The following is a 20,009-nucleotide window of genomic DNA, read 5'->3' as shown; positions in this document are numbered from 1 at the left end:
AGATAAGGGAACTGCACCTAGAATTAGTTTATAACAGGGCAATAGTGGATTAAAAGAAGGGGAACCCACATTCAGATCTGGGGGTAGAGGGCAGATAAGTGCAAAGGCTTAAGAGAGGCCCGGCCTTGAGTTGTGTGCCAGGAGCTGGATCAACGAGAAGAACAGGACAAAGTGAGAGGTAAAGTTGGAAGGTAGGCAGAGGGGAGATGGACTGTGAGGGGCTTGGATTTTATTTAAAGGCACAGAGACTTTCAATATTACCATGTCAAATGTGCGGGTTTAAAGTAATAACCGACATTTATCTACCACTTGCTAAATACAATCCTGTGAGTGAGGTACTGTTGTATTCCACAAGAAGAGGAGGAAACATAGAGCACAGAAAAGTTATGTGACTTGCCCAAGGTCAGATAGTTATTAAGTGCAGATATGGAAGCAGAGCTGAGGAGCTCTGCTACTTCTAGAATCCATGCTCTTAATTACCATACTATATTGCACATAACCTGTTGTAGTTTTTTTATTTTTATTTTTTAAATATATTTGTATTGATTTCAGAGAGGAAGGGAAAGAGGGAAAGATAAAAACATCAATGATGAGAGAGATTTCGTTGATTGGCTGCCTCCTGCATGCCCCACATGGGATCAAGCCTGCAACCCGGGCATATGCCCTGACTGGGAATCGTGACCTTCTGGTTCATGCTTCATAGTTCGATGAGCCACGTTGACTGGGCATTTTTTAAATTTTATTTTTGGAAAATTCCATTAAGTAATGCTCTTTCTTATCACTGATGTAATTGTAAAGAAAATTAATGTTTTAAATGTTAATGCACTTCTTCCAAAAGCAACTTTTGTCATTTTATTCCTGAGTATCTGAATGCTTTCCCATTGGCCAAATGCACTGTAGGGTCATGGCATACTCCTAGTGTCTCTCAGGGTGTTTATTAAGTTTTAAAACTCTGTCTCTTGAAGATATGTTTCATTGCAAATTCTTTTAGCTTTTCATTTGTACTTACCCCACTTTCATTCAGTAGAAAGGAGTTAGATATTTAAGCTATCCTATTAGAGAGCTAAATTATACCTTTAGGATGGGTTATAGCATTGTCTTTTCTAAAGCTGATCTGGTAATGTCCGTATGTCCAGTCATTAGCAGTGCCCCTGGGTTCAGAAGTCCCCTTGTTATCACTTCTGTACATTAAATTTACTAAAATGCTTGAGACATATGTGTTATTGCAAGAGAAAAGTTCAGCTATATTTTAACTCTCTTAGACTTCCAGGCTTTTGTTGTTATTGTTTGTTGTTGTTTGTTGTTGGTTGAAATGATTCAATAATCTACACAACATGGCCATTTAAAATTTTATATTCAAATTAAAGATGGGCATTAGCGAATGTTTGATACCTTTTCTTGTGTACTAGCCTTATACATATGTAAGAAATTACCCTCTTTAAACCCTTTAAATTCATTACAGTATGTTGTTGGCAATGTTAACCGTGAAAAATAATCAGATGACCTATTAACTCTAATTTTATTCTTAGTGTATAACTTATTTAATGCAAATGCAAGTAGAAAATAATTAAATTACAAAAGAGCAACAAAATTATTCCATGTATTCCTATGTCCTATAAACCACTTAAGACAGATATTTTTGGCATTTCCTTTATTCTTTAAATCTTGAAATTAACTAAGTAATAAAGGAAGTATTGATTTATGCTGCATTATCTAGTATAATATATTCTAACTAAAATATCAAAGAAATATGTCTTGATTATCAATTTACAGACAATATTGGATGCACTTGCTTCATACTGGAATAACAAAGGAGACATTACCATTTTTATAGCCTTCACATCCCAAAAGTTCTGTTAATCTTAAACATAAATATTTAAAGTCCTACAAATTTACTGTTTACATAAAATTTAATGTCTGGAAGATTAGAGACATATATGAACATCAAAACTTTATAATGTTTAGAAAAAAAACTGTCAGAATAACTATGTCTTTAAGTAGGAGAAAATTTTCTAAAACAAAATATACAAGTAAAAGTCTGTCCATCTTTGCCTTTCTAAGCACATCCTGAAGCACAGAGATTAAAAACCTGGCAGTACCTTTGCCAGATTCTTTCCAGCGACGACCTCTGCTTAGAATCTGCCAATTAAAGGCAGTCCCCTGAGAGCGGAAAGGTGGGATCAGTGGAGAAGCCATTATTTTCCACCAGCATCTTCCAGCTGGATTGTGTTGCTGGCACCTGGGCATGTGTGGCAGCAGCTTCCCAGAACTGGATTTCCTGAAAGCCAGCAGTGCTCCTCTGACCTCCACTCCCTCACATGTCTTATACTTTCCCTCTAATTATTTTTATATTGAATCTTAGCAAGTCTGCTTTACTGACCAAGCCCCAGTCATTATTTTTTTTAATTTTCTATAACAAACATACCATTAAAAAACTAAAAAGATGAGACCGTTTAGGAGGTATTATATATGTATATTAGGAGCTAATATATATATACATACATATATATATATAATATAAAAACATACACTGTATAGAAAGAATCCTACAAGTCAATAAGAAAAAAAAATTCTAAAAGAAAATTTCACAGAAGAAACTCCAGTGGCCAATAAGTCAAATGCATAATAGAAATTAAGAAATGAAAAGTAAACATTAAATAATATGCTATTGTACATTCATAAAATTGGTAAAAATTAAAAAGGTGCACCATACCAAGTGTTGATGACAGTTTGAAGAGCTTTAACCTCTTTTATCTTTGGTAAAGTCACCTAGAATAGTAATTTGGCAATATCTCATTAAATTCCATTCCAAGATATAATTAGAGTACACCATTTTTACATTTGGCCAAATACCAAATGGCTGATTGCAAAAAAAAAATAAAATAAAATAAAAAAATCAGGAAATGCTGAACCCCACCATTCCAGAATGATGTACAAATGTATGATGTACAATACACAAACTGGCACTTTTTTCAGACTTTATACATAGAATTTAGAGCACTGGCAGTTTAAAAATATGTATTCTTTACATTCCACCTATTTCTCCAGTTGGAATGAGTAGCAGTCATTTCCATAATCTTTTTGTTTGTTTGTTTAAAGTCATAACTTCTATAAGCTCAAAACTCTGATTAAACACACACACACACACATAAGGGTCTTTTTATTTTGTTACATCAAAAATACTACTTACATTCAAAAAGTTAATTTTCAGATATCATACATCTCTAAGCCTTCTGCCTTATTGTAGCATTGGTTCTGTTTTTCTGACCAGACATGACATGTCCCTATGTGAATACACAGTTGTTGTTCCTGATAAATTGAAAAGAAATTATGTTGAGGTAGGGAGTCAACTGTTTACCTTTCAGTAAGTCAAGGCAAAAGTTGAATAGTAGATTAGCAAACTTTGAATGAATCTTAGGGACAAAATGGATCCGGACATGGGGCATAACCTATAGAAACACTCACATACTTTTGAAAGGGCACATAGAAGCACAGCCTTTTTGTAACGGTAGTGATTGGAAATGTTATAAATGCTCATCAACTAGAGAATAAATAAATCACTTTGGGGTTGGCCTACAGTGGAATTCCACAGAGTAGTTAAAATAAATACAATGTATATGTGCATAATATAAAGGTTAAAAGAAAATGCTGGGCAATATATAAAGGCTCAGAAGAAGTTTTAAAATAATTTTATAATTAGTAAAATGTATACCTACTTGCAAAACATATTATGTATTTTCATAGACATATAGATATGTGGTAAAATATATAAAATATGTGTGATAATGGTAACCAATTCAGAATATTTGCCAGCTCTTGGTAGGGAAAGACCACAAAGGGATTAAGGAGGGACACGAATGGAACTTTAACTTGTTTTGCAATATTGGTTCTTTTAATAATAATGTTAATTTGAATGTTAACAGTTACTATGAGTATTATTCTGAAAATGAATATGAATTAAAATTAACTTGAGCAACTATGATTCTAGAATGTGATAGAGTAAGTTGGTGAAGTTACATTATCCTTTGTAGGTTTCAAATTATAACTCAAAACTAAATTAGAGCCCAGGCTAAGTGGTTGAGCATCGACCTATGAACCAGGAGGTCATGCTTCAATTATCAGTCAGGGCACATGCCCAGAGTGTGGGCTCAATCCCCAGTGTGGGGCATGCAGGAGGCAGCCAATCAATGATTCTCTCTCATCATTCTCTCATCATTGATGTCTCTCTCTCTCTCTCTCTCTCTTTCTCTCTCTCTCTCCCTCCCTCCCCCCTTCATCTCTGAGATCAATAAAAATAATTTAAAATAAAAACATATTAAAAAAAAAACTAAATTAGAAATCCTTAAAGAAATACTATACTACATGGTGACAGGAAAAGAATTAGATCTCAATGTAAGTTATTCAGCAAGTCAAAAGAATTCAGGTAATGGGGATTTTTCAGTTCCCTTCATGCTCTAGAAATTTTCATTTCATCAGACTATCAGATTTCACAAGGAATGGGGAATATTAATACCTTATATGATTTTGTATACAGTTCTTTATTTAATTGTAAGTTTCAAATATTTGAGCTTTTCAATGAAAAGATTGGCAGCTGAATGTTTCCATAAAGTTCTGAATATTTATGAATAAGCAATAATAATTCCACCAAACTGGACTAAATGATGTTGTGCTTTGTAGTTTATATACTATTGTCCATGTGCATTTCCATATACAATGCAAAGTATTATAAGTTATCTTAATATGCAAAAACTATCTCCATTTTACCTCATCACCAACAATTGCCAACCGCATTTACAGAGCATTCACTTAATTAAGGAAGGATGAATTTGGTAATGAACCTTGAAAAGAAAGCTTGACTTTCATTTTTGTTTTTATTAATGATACATGCTCAAAAGTGGCTGCATCTTGAATGATAAACTCAATATTATGTCTAGTTGAAGGAATGCAGTTTTGCAATTTTTGAACAGGGACACTTTAAAAGTAGTATCAAGTATGCATATTCATGCAGACTGGTATAGCCACTGTGGAGAATATGGAGTTTCCTCAAAAAAACTAAAAATGGAACTCCCATTTGACCCAGTGATCCCACTTCTAGGAATATATCCCAAGAAACTACAAACACCAATCAGAAAGGATATATACACTCTTATGTTCATAGTAGCACAATTTACAATAGCTAAGATTTGGAAACAGCCTAAGTGCCCAGCAGCAGATGAGTGGATTAAAAACTGTGGTACATCTACACGATGGAATACTGCGCTGCTGTGAAAAAGAAAGGAACTCCTACCATTTGCAGCATGGATGGACCTGAAGAGCATTATGCTAAGCGAAATAAGTCAGTTGGAGAAAGATAAATATCACATGATCTCACTCATTTGTGGAATATAATGAACAACATAAACTGATGAACAAAAACAGATCCAGAGACAGAGAAGCATTGATCAAACCATCACAGAGGGAAGGCAGGGGAGGGTGGGGGTAAGGGGGAGAGATCAACCAAAGGACTTGTATGCACGTATATAAGCATAACCAATGTACACAGACACCAGGGAGGTGAGGGCATGAGTCAGGGGGGAGGTAGGGGGGGAGTAATGGGGGGATAAAGACACATATGTAATACCTTAATTAATAACGAAAAAATAGTAAGTAAAAATAGTATCAAGTATACAAATTAATATTCTGAAATTTTACAGTTACAACTTCTGCTATTTCTACTTCTGTGTTTAAAAGACTGACTTGCTAGAACATGTATCCCTTATACCTTGTTTATATATATATATATATATATATATATATATATATATATATATATATATATATAAAGTATATATATACATGTATATGCATGTATGTATGTGTATGTATATATACATATATAAATAATATGTCATCGTTTGAATTAACGTCTAACTTTTTGTCTAGCTCTGTCTCTGAAGCTGTTTGAATTTCCCTTAACATATTTTTACCCAAACTGGGCTGTTACAAATTGATCCGTAAGGGAAATTTCTGAAGATGTGTTTTTTTAATCGTCTCATTAACTCCAGTTTCTCATTAGAATTATTTTAGGTATTTTTTTAGTTGTTTCCTAGAAGTAATTGCCTTTAAAAATCCAAAGTCATCCAGGAGCATTATTGAACATCTGCTGTGTGCCAAAATTTGTGCTTGGTGGGCATTGTGAGAAAGAAAAAGTAATCAAATCATTCTAGTTGGTAGGGAAACAAATACAAGAAGCAGTGATTGTAAATGAATTGAAATATGCAGAGCAATTCTATCAGTTAACTGAGAAGGGAATGATTAAGAACCCCTAAAAGAGACTAGGAAAGGATCCTTTTGTTCTCCAAGAGCAAATATATCCCTCAACACACAGAAATTATAGTATAAACACATTACTTCCAGCTTACAAGTTTTGGTGATTTTATGTATGTTTTGATACTGTAAAAAAGCCAATGATGTAAATTTTACTTTCTAGTTTCTATACTAATTTGGTCAAGGGTTTGTGCCTATAAAAGAGATGCAAATCTTTTTATTATATAACTTAAGGCACAAATGTTTTCCTTATCTCCAACATTTTTGTCTTAAAATCACAGATTTCCCTCATACATGAGGCTATCTGGATATTCTTTTTCATTCTCTAGTCTCAGAAGTCATAACTTGGATAATTTTGCACCTAATTATCTTCTTTTTGTAAAACATTAGAGATAGAGAACTCCATAGGGTGTTGGAAATATGTTTTGATTACTAGTGTTATGTTTGGTTTAAATTATGAAGTATCTTCTAGTTATTTCAGGATCTTAACAGTTTATTGTGCTCCGATTGTTAGGTTTTTAATATCCATCTTTATTAATTTTATTCTGAATTATACACAGGTCTTCTGGATCTTGAGAGATCAAATTATCATTAAGATAATATAATCATAATAACAATAACCCTGTGGGCCCCCTTTGACCCGGCCCTTAAACTTGTAGTAACAAGATGAAAATCAGATAGAAAAATCTACACGAGTGGACAGAGACAAGGGATGAAGAAAAATAGGCTTTCTCTGTTTAAAGGAGCTGTCTCGCCCTCCTGTCTGGAAAGGGGAGAGAAAAACCTTTGCTTCTTTGAGATGGATAGGAAGGACTCTGGCTTTTTATTCTAACCTTTGCAAAGTAAAGACATCTCTTCAGAGGCCAGATTAGCCTCCTGTACATGCAGTTTTTGTCATCTGAAGATGTCCCTCAGGCCCTGGCCTTGTTTTCCCTTCAATTATAAACACAAACCCCCTCCGAAGTTAGGGAAATCTCTCTCGAATTCTCTTACTAATGTTATAGTTGTAAAATAACTTATTAAGGCTTGCTCTGGCCCCAGGGTCCCAACTTTCCAGTAAAATTAATGCAAGAACCCGAAACTCTGCAGAATCACAAAAATATTTTCTTTACACCCCAGAGTGACAACATGTAGGAAGAATAATATGTGTTTGGGGGCTTATTTCCCTGAGAGAATTTTTTCAGAGCTGTAAATTTCTGGAGAAGGCAGAATATAACAATTCAGGGTTCTTCAATCTAATTACTATTCTGTTATTTTTTGATAAAGTATATTTTAAATATAAAACTATTTCATGTTCTAAGACTATAGCAGTAAAGAGTCTCAATTTATATTTGCAGTGGACATATTTGTTACTTGGACAGTTATGATTTCACATAAATTTTATGTTTTAAAATTTGATGTAGTAGTTATAATGGCCAAAATCTATTATTAGCTGTAAATCACTTAAAGCATGCAAGCAGCTTAGTACTAAAACAAGCCATGATAGCCGAAACCGGTTTGGCTCAGTGGATAGAGCGTCGACCTGCGGACTGAAGGGTCCCGGGTTTGATTCCGGTCAAGGGCACGTACGTGGGTTGCGGGCACATCCCCAGTAGAAGATGTGCAGGAGGCAGCTGGTCGATGTTTCTCTCTCATTGATGTTTCTAACTTTCTATCTCTCTCCCTTCTTCTCTGTAAAAAATCAATAAAATATATTTAAAAAAAACAAAAAAAACAACAACAAAAACAACAACAAGCCATGATATAGTCATATAGCCCATGGGAATCATTTGAAAAATACAAAAAAAAAAAAAATACTTATTTTAAAAATGTAAAAACTCTCTTTGGCTGTTTCCTAATATCAAAATTAAATGTGGTAAGAGTATTATAAGTAGGAAAGAGAATACAACTGAGTAAGGGAATGTAACTGTATGAAAATAATAGGAATGCATGATTTGTAGAGTTTTAATTTTTTCTGTTAAATTTCACCTTTAATAAATTTATATTCTTCTCGCAGGTTTTGAACTTTCACATTGCGAAGACCCTGGCATTCCACAATTTGGATACAAGATCAGTGACCAAGGCCACTTTGCCGGTAGCACTATCATTTACGGATGCAATCCCGGCTACACTCTCCATGGAAGTAGCCTTCTCAAGTGCATGACTGGGGAGAGAAGGGCATGGGACTACCCTCTGCCTTCCTGTATTGGTAGGAGACTCGTTTAGATTGTCAGGAAATATTTCTATAGAAGTTTACCAGAATACACTGTAGTTTTTCAAGTGATTCCATCTGTCTACACACAACTCATACCTTAAGTCAAGAAGTTAACGTGCTCCCCGCCCGCAGTCTAGTCTCCGTGTAGTTGACCCCATTTATGCTCTTTGTCCTCCCTTTACCCTTTTTTCTCCTCTGAGAACCACCATTCTCTTGTCTGTATCTATGAGTTTGTTATTTGCTTTTTTTGTTTCTTTGTATGTTTGTTTTCCTTATTCATTTGTTGCTTTTTATTTTATATTTACATATGACTGAAAAAGTATTTTTTTAAATAGATTTTTATTGATTTCAGGGAGAGGGAGAGCGAGATAGAAACATCAGTGATGAAAGAGAATCATTGATTGGCTGCCTCTGGAGGCCCCACACTGGGGACCAATCCTGCAACCTGGGCATATGCCCTGATCAAGAATCCAACTGTGACCTCCTGGTTCATAGGTCAAAGCTCAACCACTGAGCTATGTCAGCCGGACAGTTCTTATCTTTTTTTTGCCTAACTCATTCCATAAGATCCATCCATATTATCATAGAGTATACAACTACAAAGTTGTACACATGAAATTAATGTCAGGTTATTAGCCAGTGTTACCCTAATATAGCTAATAAAAATTTAAAAAAATATATTAGTAAGAAATACACTATTTTCAAAACCTAAAAAAAAATGAAGTTAATGAACTAAAATTTGTCAGAAGGAAATTAATGGAAAGTGAAGGGCTTCTTTTAATAATTTTTATGAGTATGTTTTGATGCAATGTAGCATTATTTTATTTTTCCTATCTTGGTAAAATTTAACACACTACAGAAATGTGTTAAGATTCTTAACCATATAATTTATTCAATCACATTGTACATATTTATCCTATATAATAAAAGCCCAGCAACCAAATGGTGGAATGACCAGAACAACCAGTCGACCAGTCGCTATGATGCACACTGACCACCAGGGGGAATATGCTCAATGCAGGAGCTGCCCCCTGGTGGTCATTGTGATCCCACAGTGGGAGCACCACTGGGCTGACTGGGATGAACAGCACTTCCACAGCGGGTTGATCCCCACAGGCCACGCCCCCCACCAGTGCACAAATCCTGTACACCAGGCCTTTAGTTTTAATATAAAAAATGATTGCCTGTCCTGCTATCAAGGTGATTAAAAACAATAAACTATTATCAATAACTTAAAAAGGGTTTGTTTATATACTCAACTTTTTAGAAATATAAGGAAGTTCATATGCTTTTTAAAATGTGTATGCAGCTTAATATAATTAACCAATTTCCATAAGATTCTTCTGAGTGATATCAGATATATAGTTTACATGAAGCTAGACAATAAGCATTCTCTACTATCTGATAGCTCAATAATGAATATTGGGTATGTGTGGGTGGGAGGGTGGATAGAAAAGTATAGTAAAGACCACTACTCCTCCTGCCTCCCCACAAAATCAAATATATCCCAGGTTGGATTATTAGGGCAACAACAAAAAAACATTTTAACCAAACACTAACTGCTTAGTAGGGAACAAACATGCAGTGACTCTTTGGTCATTCTTATTTTGTACTGGTATTTGTGGAGGCACAGATTCATTCTGTCACATGTCCGTATGTATTAAATTGGCCAAAATATTTTTCTAAAATAGTTTTATTAAGGTTAATATCCAAAAAATGCACATATTTAATGTATATGGTTTGAGGACCTATTGAGACAAGGTTTAATCTTTGTTAGTTGGTATGGTTAACATATGAATCTCCACAAAACTTGCTAGAATACAAACTATTAAAAAATAGAATTTGAGTCATTAGAGGCCTCGTGGCTAACTGCAGTGTTTTTGATGCCCTGAGACCTCTATTGGATTTTTAAAACATAGATTCATGCAGAAAGCAAACATGTTTTTAATCCAACCAAAATGCACTTTTAGTCCTTTCTGTTCAGACAGCAACTGAAGATTATGAGGATAATATCTATAATAATAATCAACCTAAATTGATTAAGCTTAGGATTCTGGAATATGACCAATAAACCGCCCACTGGCAGTGGTTATGAGAAAAATGTAGCATTGATTAATTCTCTCTAGGTTATATTCTTTGATGTGTACAGGAAATATATTTAGAAAATCATTAAAGGTTACAATAACATAAAACTATAAACTTGCAAATGCTGACTTGCATGCTGTCTTGAAAATTAAATTCACAAAACAAATACATTAAAAACCATATGTTTTTTAATATGTATTGATCCAAGCTGAAAATATTCTTTATTTTTTGGAGTAATTTATGCAAATGGAAGAACATTTGGTCTGAGATCAGAAGATTTTAATTATGTTTGCAGTGAATCAATGCACTTTATATAAAATATCCCAAGACAAACTTAGCGACTTAATACTGCTCAAGATCTCATGAGAAGGGTAACGTTTATTTATTTATTTTTTCAATGATAGATGATCAGGAATAACAGCTGAAAACAGTTGGGCACATGGTGATGATTTCCATGATAACAGAAGATGAAATTCTGTTTTGGATAGTGTTCTCTGTTGGCAACAATTGATAGCTTTACCACCTGGCCTAAGATTATAATTTTCTGTGCTTATTAATATTAAATATTTATATGGCTATATTTTTTCCTCAAGCAAATAAACTTTTTCTCTAATACATGGGTAATAATGTTTCTAAAACTTATACTTTGATCAAATAAAAATTAATTTTTAAAGCAGTATACTTTCTTTAAATACTATTTTATTGTTATCCTGCAAACATAAGACTTCTCACAGAAATGAATTCTAGCACTATAACATACCACCCCGGCTCATTTGAAATCAAAATACTAAATAAAGAAAAATGGAGAGAAAAAGAAGTTATGTTTAAATTCAAGATATAACATAGTGCACATAACTCCAATTTAGCCTGTAATTGGTTAAACATTAATCTGAAAAAAATGAAGAATAAAATTTGTTTGCATAATAAATATATGCCAATATTGATAAATCATAAAAATGATGAGAATTAATTAATATAGGTATACAGTTCTAGTTGTTCAATAAAGTTTTTGTTTAAAAAAATAGGAACACCACAAGTGATAGTGACATCTTGAATACTGATATCTTCTTATTTACTTAAAAATGATAAATTGCTGCCTGGCTGGTGTTGCTCAGTGGTTGAACATTGACCTATGAACCAGGAGGTCAGGTTCCATTCCCTGTCAGGGCCCAAGCCTGGGTTGCAGGCTTGATCTCCAGTAGGGGGCATGCAGGAGGCAGCCTATCAATGATTCTCTCTCATCATTGATATTTCTATCACTCTCTCTCCCTTCCTTTCTGAAATCAGTAAAAATATATTTTAGCCCTAACTGGTTTTGCTCAGTGGATAGAGCGTTGGTCTGCGGACTGAAGGGTCCCAGGTTCCATTCCGGTCAAGGGCATGTACCTTGGTTGCGGGCACATCCCCAGTTAGGAGGTGTGCAGGAGGCAGCTGATCGATGTTTCTCTCTCACCAATGTTTCTGTCTATTCCTCTCCCTTCCTCTCTGTAAAAAATCAATAAAATATATTTAAAAAATAAAAATAAAAACATATTTTAAAAAATAATAACATCCTAGCCAGTGGCTCAGTGGTTGAGCACCAATCCATGAATGAAGAGGGTCACTGGTTTGATTCCTGGTCAGGGCATGTGCCTGGGTTGCAGCCTGGAATTCCCAGTAGGGGATGTGCAGGAGTCAGTTGATCAATGTTTCTATCTCTCTCCCCCTCTCCTTTCTCTCTCTCTCTCAAATCAATAAAACTTAACTAAAAAAAATAAATACTAGTAATAATAAGTAAATTACAAACTATTAAAAAATTAATCCCAATATAAATTAGATTGAATTGTTGTTGCAATACAAAAAACTGCTAGTCCTCTATGAATGTGTGTCAATCCCTCTAGAAAAACAGAATCAATAGAATACTAGATCTAGATCAATTGATCTATCTACTTACCTATCTATAATCCGTCTTTCTAAAGAGATTCATTTTAGGGAATTGATTTAAGCAATTGTGGTGACTGACAAATCCAAAATCTATAGGAAAGGCCAAAAGGCTGGAAGGTCAGGCAGGAGTTTAGACTACAGAGAGAAGTTCTTTTCTAGAAAAGTCAGTTTTGGCTCAAAAGGCCTCCCAATTGATTAGATGAGGGCCAACTACATTATCAAACACAATATCAAAGGTGATCTCCTTTACTTAAAGTAAATTGATTGCAGATGGTAACCACATTGATGAAATAACTTCACAGCAACACCTAGGCTTGTGTTTGATTAAATAGCTGGCTCTTGTAAACCTAGCCAAGTTATCACAAGAAACTAACCATCACAGTACAGTGAAATATAATATCTAAAATTTTTGAAACAAATACACTTATATGAGTAGAGCCTGCAAATTTGAACATTAGGTTCTGTTCTAAGGTGTCTCCCAAATGCTAAAACTCTATCTTTGAACTTGGCCTTAAAAAAAAAAAATAAGAAGATTAATTCAGCCGTTGAATTTGAGTAAGATAAAAACAAGGAAAATATGAGAGTATCTTCAAATATTTATGCAACTAGCAAGCTTTGTTTTGGTTATTTTTTAGTAGGAAATAATTTGGAGAATTTTCAAATTTTTAATATATGACTAAAATACTTAGTTTTCTCTTCCTGAATACAGTTATTTCTGGAATTAAGACTACACCAGGCATCCCTATATGTTAAAAAAAAAAGTATTAAAATGGAGAGGGAATCCCCCAAAAGATAAAAATATCTTTAGATTATATGACAATATTTACATTTTAACTTGATGAATTTTATAAAAATTAGAGATTACATTAAATCAAAACCAAACTAGATTTAACTGAAGTAAGAAATTTCTAATAAAAATGATGCTTTGGCTTTTGGGAGGTTAAAGTGAAAGTGTTTAGAGTGATTTAAAGGGGAATAAAAGGACAATGAAATTTAGAAGGCCTGAGGGACTACAGTAAAGATTAGTTTTTCTCAGAGGTGGGTTAGCAAGATGATGAATTATTCAGCCTGCAACCAACTAGCACTAAGCAACTCGCCATCTGTTTCTCCTTTTTAAATTGTCATTATTTAACAACACATCTTAAAGTGTTTGGAATCCTAAACTTAGAGTTTTTGAGTGTGTCTCTCTTTTTTTAAAATCCCGAATTGCATTCATTCCATTATCTTTTATGTGATCTAACTTGACACTCTTGCTTTATTGTGCAATATGTTCTTTCTTCAATTAATACCTTACTCTGAGAAAGCATATACAAATACATACTTTTAAGAAAAGGGGGAGTCAATTCTTATTTTTCTTAAGGTACTAGGTATCAATGTAAAATTCACAGATTGTTTTCAAAAGACTGGCATTAAACTGTGAGTTAAATTTTCATTTTCTTATTTATTAGCTGAATGTGGGGGTCGTTTCAAAGGAGAATCATCAGGAAGAATCTTATCTCCCGGTTACCCCTTTCCATATGACAATAATCTGCGTTGCATGTGGATGATTGAGGTGGATCCAGGAAACATTGTCAGGTAAATGGATTTTATTTTCTTAAAATGATTAGGGGATCTGGATTTCCTGATGAGCCCCTAAGTATAATATCAATCAACATCAACATTTTTCAAGATTTTTACCCTTGGTAAGGGAAAACTTAGATTTTATCTGTTAAACATATGAAAAATAAAAGTATTAATAAGAATGGTTTATTGCCAAACCGGTTTGGCTCAGTGGATAGAGCGTCGGCCTGCGGACTGAAAGGTCCCAGGTTCGATTCCCGTCAAGGGCATGTACCTTGGTTGCGGGCACATCCCCAGTAGGGAGTGTGCAGGAGGCGGCTGGTCGATGTTTCTCTCTCATCGATGTTTCTAACTCTCTATCCCTCTCCCTTCCTCTCTGTAAAAATCAATAAAATATATTTTTTTTAAAAAAAGAATGGTTTATTGATTTATGGGTCACAGTGGTAGCTGATATAACCCCATAGAAAGACGCTTCTTATATTTATAAGAGGGCACAGAGGAAGAGAAATTATTCTGCTTCTTGGCACTTTCCTCACTTAATTCTTCTGTTTTTAATTTTCCCCTGAGGGCATGCCTAGAGAGGCAGGGAGGGAAGAAAGAGAAAGAGAGAGAGAGAGAGAGAGAGAGAGAGAGAGAGAGAGAGAGAGAGAGAGAGAACGAACGAGAACGAACGAACAGTTGCCTTCTGTACACTTTTCAACTGGGGATCAAACCCACAGCCCAGGCATGTGCCCTGACTGGGAATCAAACCAGCAACCTTTCAGTGCATGAGAGGACCCCCAGACAACTGAGTCATCCTGCCTGGCTGCCTGGCTACACATTTACTTCTTGAAGACTCAAGAAGCTGAGTCCACCATTTTGATAGGTATACAAAATTGTCCTGGTCACCATCATAAATTTAGCCTCACAAACATTTAGAATAAATAAGAATAGAAGGGGGACTCAGTAAGTATGTACTCCTTGTCTTCCATGGCTTTAGGCATATCTCTGGAGCACCTGCTCTCGGCCCCTTTACCCAGGCTCGATTCCTCTTTCCTGCTGAGGATAGAGGGGTGGCTAACAATTCTTCACATCATTGCCCTTTAGATGAGAGCAGACCATTGACTCCTATGTCAACAGAGTCAGGTTCCCAAGGCTGTGACATGCTCTCAGTCTTAGGTTAAGTATTTGGGTTATGGCTAGGGAGGGTTTAGTAAATGAACAAACCGTCCTTGACAAATGAGCCAGTGTGTTATTGTTCAGAAAACAATGACTTTAAACCTAGGAACTGATTCTTTTACATAAGTGAAATTTCAGACAGGCTTCTGGGTGGTGCAAGTGGTTATAGAAAACAAGTATTACCATTTAAAAAACATTATGAAAGCCCTAACCGGTTTGGCTCAGCGGATAGAGTGTCGGGCTGCGGACTGAAGGGTCCCAGGTTCAATTCTGGTCAAGGGCATGTACCTTGGTTGTGGGCACATTCCCAGTAGGGGGTGTGCAGGAGGCAGCTGATCGATGTTTCTCTCTCATCGATGTTTCTAACTCTCTATTCCTCTCCCTTCCTCTCTGTAAAAAATCAATAAAATATATATTAAAAAATAAATAAAAAACGTTATGAAAGATATACTGAATGCATTATTGGATGTAAACTGGTATACTGTTGGATCTGATCTGGCATGTCATTTTTGCAAGGGAGTTTGCAGAACTCAAAATAGATTACACTAGATTGACTCTCAACCTATTTTTATTTAGTATAGGTAATGCATTGTTTTATTTAAATATTAGAAACCTTGAAAATATTGATTTCAACTGGATTCTGGGACTTTTTTAAAATTAAAGAACAATACTTGATATTGTTCAAATTTAAAGTTGCAACCATTCATATATCAAACATAAATGTGACGTATATGTAGAAAGTTGGATTTCTAATTTTTGGCACTAGTCACAGAATGTCAGATACTAATTTTGTCTAAATTAGATATAAAGCAGATTAGATTTATTATAAAACAAGGTTATTTGGTTTTCATCCATTTTTTTGGAGGGCGAGTAAACATTATTTTTTACATTGAGGAAGTGATCTTTTACTCCTAGATTGCTGAGTACCATTATAATGTTGAATTTTTTAGAATACTTTTCTCTCTATATATATTGAGATGTTTATGTTATTTTTTTCCTTCTATCTATCACTGTGAGGATATTAATTGGTTTCTGAATGTGAATTATTCTTGCATATATGGAATAAGTCTCATTGGAATCTAATCAAACAAACAAACTTGAAACATTGTTAAAAATATATACTGTGCAGTAAGAAAACTTTAGTTCAATTTATGACTCTGCCATCCTTTGGGCATTTTATTTAATCTATATAAACTCCATTTGACACATTTATAAAATTGAGATAAAAACTATTCCTGCTTCATAGAGTCATAACAGTTCAACAACAACAATAACAAAATGTAATGCATTTTGCACGGTGCCTGGCATGTGCCAGATCCTCTACCAGTGTCACCTGCTGTGGCCATAGTTGAAATTCATGAACAGTGAAAAGAATGTATACCTCACAGTTGACAATTTGCCAGGTGATATAATAGTACATTTAATCATTCTAAAGAAATAAATTATACTGTTCAAAAAAATTTATTATGGTTAAAAATTCTGTTAAATTTTGAAAACCTAATATGCTAGGTGTCCGGTCGTCTGGTCATCCGTTCAACCAATTAAAGTGTAATATGCTAATGATATGCTACCGCTGCTCAACCACTCGCTATGACTTGCACTGCCCACCAGGGGGCAGATGCTACAACCAGTAGGTTAGCTTGCTGCGGGGGTCTGGCTGATTGGCACTGAGGAAGATGGGCCAGACACACCCTGGAGCCCTCCCACAGTCCATCCCCAGCTGGCCAACTTCCCGCGTCCCTCCCCAGCCCCAATTGTGTACTCGTGGGGTTCCTCAGCCAGGCTCTAGGAATGAGTAAGAGCAAAGATGCATATGTGTTATATTTTTTATTTAAAACAGAATTTGTACTTAAACTTATCAAACAGATATATGTTTCTTCCACAGCCTACAGTTTCTTGCTTTTGATACGGAAGCATCACATGATATACTCCGAGTTTGGGATGGTCCACCAGAAAATGAAATGCTTTTAAAGGAAATTAGTGGATCTCTTATTCCTGAAGGAATCCATAGCACCCTCAATATTGTAACCATCCAGTTTGACACAGATTTTTATATCAGCAAATCTGGATTTGCAATTCAGTTTTCAAGTGAGTTACTATTTTATTTCTTAAATGCAAATGAGAAATGCTATTCAAATTGTTCTGTTAACTTTACTGCTCAAAACATTTATGACTTTAAATGTTTTTATTGGATATTCTTAATCTGCAGTTAAAGTAAAATATATTTGGAAAAAAGAAATGCAATTAACTTTGAGTCAATATATGAATCGTTGAGACTGTATCTTCAATTGGCAAACCAATTTTCCTTAAAATATAGGTGGTGTTATAATGATTCAGCAAATGAAATAATTATATTACAAAAGCTTGCAATATAGATTTACATTTTAAAAATGTAAAATTTTTAATTTTATATTCACAGATATATTTAACAAAATAGTTTAGATCTACTTTTAAATTAAAAATTTCCTATAACAAGAAAATACCATGCATAATTACCTGTGTCCATCGCTCATCTGTATGTGTGTGTTGTTTTTTTTCCCAAGACATTGATGCATGACTAAATATATATTGTTCTGTCAAAGGAATTTTGTTTTAGTGGCTGGAGAAAAATAGATGAAAACTTTAAAAATTTAATTGCTATTTTTATATTGCCAACACACATTGTCACTTTACAAATATTATCTGATGGATTTTTTCATTGTATCTGTTTTAAAAATTTTATTAACAGAAATCTATCCAAATTTCCAAGATCATCCATAGAAAGAATGCAAACCAGTATTCTTCAAATGCCCTGAATTAAAACCCCAGCTCCTTACTAATTTGGGCACTTTACCTTATCACCTGAGGCTGAGTTTTCTAATTCACATAGGAATAATAATGCTCATCCCATGAATAAGTTATTAAGATGTAGCATGGTTACATGTGCATAGTACTTGGTATTGAGGAGATGGTGCCCAATGCACTATTATCATTATATGAATAAATGGAGAAAGCTTGAAGGACTTTTGAAATTTGACTCTCCACAAAATATATTGCTTTAGATAAGCGACTGGTTAAGACATTTAAACAATTGGTTGACTTTTTGTTCAGGGAACACAGTTGTTTGACATAATTAACTAACAGAAAACATTTTTTTTGGTATTGTATATAAACCAAGCTTGTGTGAAAGGTGTAAATCAGTGTAGAAGAGTCAATATTTGTAAATTTGCAATTTAAATTCATATATCTTTTGAAAAAAGTCTGAAAAATAAGAAAATTTTTGTTTAATTGGTGAACAGAAATGGCTTCTAATTATAAAACACCAAACATGTTTCATTTTTATGTCTTTTGTTCTCTACTAGTTATCTCTTTTTTTGAAGTTAGGGACAATTTATCAGAGAACTGTTAATGACTGCCGTCCAATTTCAGTTCTAATTGTAGTTTGGAAACTAATAGTTCTCATTTCCTTTACCTTAAGTTAGTAGTATATAATGTTTTACACTTAAATGGTTATTGTGATTAAATATCTGAAAACACTCATGTTATAAATGCCTCAGGATAGTGTTTGTGAATGTCAAGTCCATGTGTTAAGAAACAGGCTGTTTCATATGAGTTTCAGAGAATTTTTAGTGCAGATTTTTCTGTAAAATTAGCAGTGCATCTTTATATTTATTATATTTGTCGGCATATTAAAACAATGTGCATAATACCAGATCATTACTAAATCTGCCCTCATAATATCCTTTTAAGATGTGTAGAAATTTGTACTACTGATCTGAGACTAAAAACTTACCCATTTAAGTAAAAATCCTTTGAGGGTTAATATATTGTGAAAAGCATTGATCATTGAAAATTAGTCTCTTGGTGGTAGGTCTTCTGTAACTCATGCTTACACAGCTTTACAAGTGCCCAGATTTTAAATTTGAAAATATTATTTTAATGAATGAGTTCTTATTTGTATGTCAAGAACCATGTTAAGTGTTTTATATACATGATCTCATTCATTTAATCCTCACAAAAGCAATATGACGTATGATATGTCACCCACTTTCCAAATAAATACTCAGAGGTTTAGAGAATGAGTTAATTTGTTCAAGGTCAACTGCTAGCAATGCCTGGAGCTGTGACTCAAATCCATATGTGTTTGAAAGGAACTCTACACTATGTCTGGAGCATAGCATATGTTTGGTAGTTATTATTATTGTGCTGTCATTATTTATTTTTAAGTATATTTTTATTGATTTTAGAGAGGAAGGGAGAGAGAGAGAGAGAGAGAGAGAGAGAGAGAGAGAGAGAGAGAGAGAGAGAGAAAATCAATGATGAGAGAGAATCATTGATTAGCTGCCTCCTGCACACCCCATACTGGGGAACAAGCCCACAATCCAGGCATGTGCCCTGACCAGGAATTGAACCATCACCTCCTGGTTCATAGGTCGACTCTCAACCACTGAGCCACGCTGGTTGGGCATGCTGTCATTATTATTTAGATACATGTATTAATATGCTAGAGGAAATAGGAAGCTTTTACTTATATATTATTAGTCACAATGAAGTTCTACTCTTTAATCAGCTGTGCTCCTGATTATGCTCCCAAGTACCACATCTAAGGTCACACTTGAAAGGCAGGTGATTCATACAAGTGAAACAGGAAGGAGGAGTGAGAAAGCTGGAGTGTATACAACCCATTTACAAGGGACAGCTGCCCTTCCTCGCTATAGTCATTTTGTCCTGTAGCAAGACGGGTTAAAGTGGAAGTTGAAATAGGTAATTTTGTGTAAAGTCATCTAATTTTCAAGGAAAACAA

At 34.4% G+C, this 20,009-nt stretch overlaps 1 protein-coding gene across 2 annotated transcripts in view; it reads left to right on the top strand.

Moving 5' to 3' along the window:
• Positions 1 to 20,009, top strand: part of CSMD3 (CUB and Sushi multiple domains 3) — an 879,736-nt gene that overhangs the window by 605,515 nt on the left and 254,212 nt on the right. For both annotated transcript variants that reach the window (XM_081111575.1, XM_081111574.1), the window contains 3 exons: positions 8,303 to 8,494; positions 13,957 to 14,083; positions 17,112 to 17,314. In XM_081111575.1, coding sequence (XP_080967701.1) covers positions 8,303 to 8,494; positions 13,957 to 14,083; positions 17,112 to 17,314 — 522 coding nt within the window. The remainder of the gene's footprint in view (positions 1 to 8,302; positions 8,495 to 13,956; positions 14,084 to 17,111; positions 17,315 to 20,009) is intronic.

Source organism: Myotis nattereri (genome assembly GCF_964212035.1).
Source record: "Myotis nattereri genome assembly, chromosome: 17".
NCBI lineage: Eukaryota > Metazoa > Chordata > Mammalia > Chiroptera > Vespertilionidae > Myotis > Myotis nattereri.
Note: the sequence above shows the minus strand (reverse complement) of the source record. Positions and strands in the feature narration are given on the sequence as shown.